At 32.2% G+C, this 4,002-nt stretch overlaps 1 protein-coding gene across 1 annotated transcript in view; it reads left to right on the top strand.

The window, feature by feature from the left end:
• LOC107630331 (synaptotagmin-5) overlaps positions 3,486 to 4,002 on the top strand; it is a 4,567-nt gene continuing 4,050 nt past the window's right edge. The window contains exons 1-3 of the mRNA XM_021118775.1: positions 3,486 to 3,590; positions 3,690 to 3,797; positions 3,961 to 3,993. Of these exons, the coding sequence (XP_020974434.1) occupies positions 3,576 to 3,590; positions 3,690 to 3,797; positions 3,961 to 3,993 (156 nt within the window). The 5' untranslated portion in view covers positions 3,486 to 3,575. The remainder of the gene's footprint in view (positions 3,591 to 3,689; positions 3,798 to 3,960; positions 3,994 to 4,002) is intronic.

Genomic DNA, 4,002 nt, shown 5'->3' with positions numbered 1-4,002 from the left:
ATTAAAAATTATTAATATTTAGACTGAATTTTTATTTATATTAAATTAAATATTAAATATATTTTTCAAACAAAAAATAAAATTATATAATATATAATAATTTTATATAATTAATAATTTATTATTATTAATTCTTTTAAAACAAATCTAGCGGGCTAAGGCCGTCACTTGCCCCATCTGTCCATCCCTGATTATAGTGTCATTACATTATGTAACTTAAATTGAGGCATGGCATATATATGTCATTGCCTCAGGGTTTAAGATAAAATTCATTGCTTATGATTGATTGGTTTCTGCTGCAGAATAGTGTTTCAATTTCTGTATTATCTTTAACATCAAAGAACCTGACTCATATGAGTTCACCAATAATACGCATTCTTTACTTTTAGGTGCATAAACGGCATGATTCCAAAGAATTGAGTATAGACTGTGTTAAACTGATTCTTAATCTCTACATTTATGCAAACTATTAAAAATAATTATTGTAATTGCACAAAGAGAAAATGTGCAAGTTGGGAAAGAATAACATACTCTCTTAGACAGAAATTCTTCATTTCTTCTCATGTAATATTGATCCTAACTAATTTACAATTTATATCCTTGTTATAATGTAAACTGTTTCCAAGAATTATAAATCACTTGATGAAATATCACCATCAGTTTTAACCGAGCATCTTGGATGACACATTTGCTTCCCAGATGCAAAGATTGTGAGGAAATGCATTGCAAGAGAAGGATATTGAGCCTCCTCGGTCTGTTCTGTGCAAAGACACAACAAATGAAACTGATCCATCTACATGCTTCTACATATGATATCATTGAATTCTTTTGTAAAATCATTTTTTTATTATATACTTTTTTAGTATATATATGAACAAATGTAATGATAACATGAATATAGTTAAAACATGAATTTAGTTTTATTTCGTTTTGTTCACTTAACCTTCTTATCCACCCCTCAATTATCTGGCCTTCACCTCCAATAACACTAAAACAACTGTGATATAAACATTTATTTTAGTGATCCATAATGATGATAACTCTAATATACTTGATTAATTATAAATATTACTTGGTTTTATCAAAGTGATTAGCCTATATATTTTCTTGTATTATGTTCACTTGGACCTCGTTTTATTTATAGGTAGAATATTGTTTGCTGTTCAATGGTAGAGAGAGTATAATCCTTCATTGGTAAGTAAATTTAAAAGTATAATTATATTAATTTGGCCTTATGTTGTGATCAACACCTTCCATAAAATAAGCACTAACCAATAACATCTCCTGCTCCAACAACAATTCAGCCGAGGGTGACAGCAGCCATAATCCAAAAAGACCAATAACAATAACATCAAAACCATTGAATTAACATTGACCAGGTTTCTGTATATATTTACATTATAGTTATTAGTTCTCAATCAAACATAATCTACCAAAACAGTACAGCAACAGCAGCAGCGCAAACACAGATAGCAACAAAATGAGCTGCACAAAAGATAAAAACTAGACACTAACGTAAAAATAGTAGATCAATAATAACATCACAGATCATCCCTTAAAGTGTGATTCTTAATACTGAATCATTCACAACACAGTGACTAAGACACAGACAGACATATATAAGCTTACCTTTGGAGTTGCACGACTTTCTTTTTCAGTAGTTCCAACAACTCCAATTCTATCTGTTCGAATTCTTGCTTTCATGTCATCTGTAACCTTTCTCAAACCTAGGATATAAAAAATATAATTCATATATGCCAAATGTTCACTCAAGAATACAAGAGTAAGAATAAACTACCTGAAGTGATATCTCCTGAACTGATATGTTGAAAAACAGCAGATATCCTTACGTTTGGCTTAGAACATGAAGCCCAAAATGTTTCAGAACTATGGAGAGGAGGGGCAGCAGGTGAATTAGATGCAGCAATTACTTTTTTTGTTGGACTCTATACAAGGCTAAAGTATGAAACTTCTTAACATAATCCCTCAAACCAGGAACATATAAATCTTTCACAAGAGCTTTGACCCACTCAACATGATTTGGGTCTTTATTTCTGTCTCGACAAGCACCTGATTATTACCAAAAAGAAAACTAATCCTTCACATGTGAAATTTCAGTGAATGTGAATTAGTAAAGTGAAAGAAAAAGTCTAAGAGGCTATTACAAGATTGGTACACATGATTATGTAACTGAAGTATTTGCAAAGGTAAATTGCAAATCCAGCATTTATCATCATAGTATAACCATGCTTCCCACCATAAGCCACATCAGTTCCAAAAGCCTTATACCACTTGAAAAATTTATCATAGCATTTTAAAATCATGGAACAAAAGAAGGTTTTTTACAAGCAAGGACTATAAGTTTTTTTTTTTCTTCATGAGTTCAAAACATCATGCCATAGATACTTATTAAAATATGAAAAAAGGTAAGCATCCATGAACCCAAGAAGTTCACCATACTACGAAGTTTTGGTAAAACAGAGAAATCCCAACCAATAACAGAGGCATTGAGGCATCAAATTAACAAGAATAAAGTAACAAATTGCAGAGGTTGAACCAAAGAATAAAAAGAGTAAATCATTGAATTTAAATATTTAAAATTTTATATTAAATTTTTAATAATTATATTTTATATTTAATTAAATCGGTTGAATTCTGGTTGAACTCTGATTGAACTTTTGAATTATTAAGCCAGTCATTCTACCAATTTAGGTTCGGTTCTGGCAACTTTGTTCAAGACCGTATCCCCCTTTTAAATATGGTGAATGTTCCAATAAAAACATCTTTACATAAAGATGGTAACAATCTAACAATTTGCAATATGGTCTTCATTTGAAGATATTTTTGCAGGAATATCCACCTTTAAACATTACGTCAAAATTAAAACCACATCAATTTTTTTAGCAAAAGTGAGTTTTTTCCAGAAAAAAAAATAACCTTGCATTGCTCGACAGTAAACAAATATGAGCCGTTGATTTGTGCAAACAAACTTTGGGATTGAGAAGTTATAACAGTTAAAGAACAGGTGTGCAGGTAGTTGGATAGTTTTGATGAGCGGCCAGTTGCAGCAACTCCTACTGTACTAATTAAATAAGTTCCATCGATTTAATTAATTAATTATGACATTCTGTGACGACGACGAGACTCTAATTTTTGTTTACTCAGATTAGATTCGTCAACTCAAGACGTACGATTATTAATATTCATATTCATTTCTTGCACTTCCCCTTTGTCCTCTTTCCATTCGAGTTCCTCCCAAAAAGTAGCACCAATGACCAATTACAATGTAAGGGAGAGCTAGAGACAAAATCGGAGTTAGTTTTGCTTGAAATCTTTCCCTCATCTGGCTGCAATGAGTAGTACTGGCAAGAGAAAGCTGATTCCGATGAACATGGAAGAGGCTGCACTCTTGTTGAGCCATGTGACTCAGCCTCGGAGACCCCTTCTCTCTCTTCCCTTTTCCTTTTGGCTACTAAATAAATTAATTAACTAATTAATGATTTTTCTATTTCTAGTATCAGAGTTATCAACGCAAACTGCTTGAGGAGGACTTGAATAAGAAATGGCGCCGCATCATGCTCAACTCCTCGGTGAGTCGGTATACTATTTTCCAATTCCTTTTCTCTCCCTTTTGCATTCTCAATTTATCTCTACACAATTCACATGAATTCAACTTGCTGTGTACATAGCCCGTTACACCATTGGAACACTGTGAATGGTTGAATAAGCTCTTGACTCAAGTCTGGCCCAACTATTTTAATCCAAAGCTTTCAAGAAGGTTATCCGCTATAGTGGAGGTGACATTTCACTTTCCTTGTTTACGCCTGGATTCTATATATTTTCTAAACTAGATCGCTTACGTTCTACTTTATTTTGGTTTTGTGTGCCAAATTGCTTTAATTTGATTGCATATAAGTTTTTATGTTAACTTTGATTTTTTTTTCTTGTCTCATGATCTAGAAGCGGTTAAAGCTCCGGAAACCGAGCCTTATAGTAAGTAAA

This window comes from Arachis ipaensis, chromosome B03 (assembly GCF_000816755.2).
Source record: "Arachis ipaensis cultivar K30076 chromosome B03, Araip1.1, whole genome shotgun sequence".
Lineage (NCBI taxonomy): Eukaryota > Viridiplantae > Streptophyta > Magnoliopsida > Fabales > Fabaceae > Arachis > Arachis ipaensis.
The sequence above is the reverse complement of the archived record's forward strand: the minus strand, read 5'-3'. Positions and strand labels throughout refer to the sequence as shown.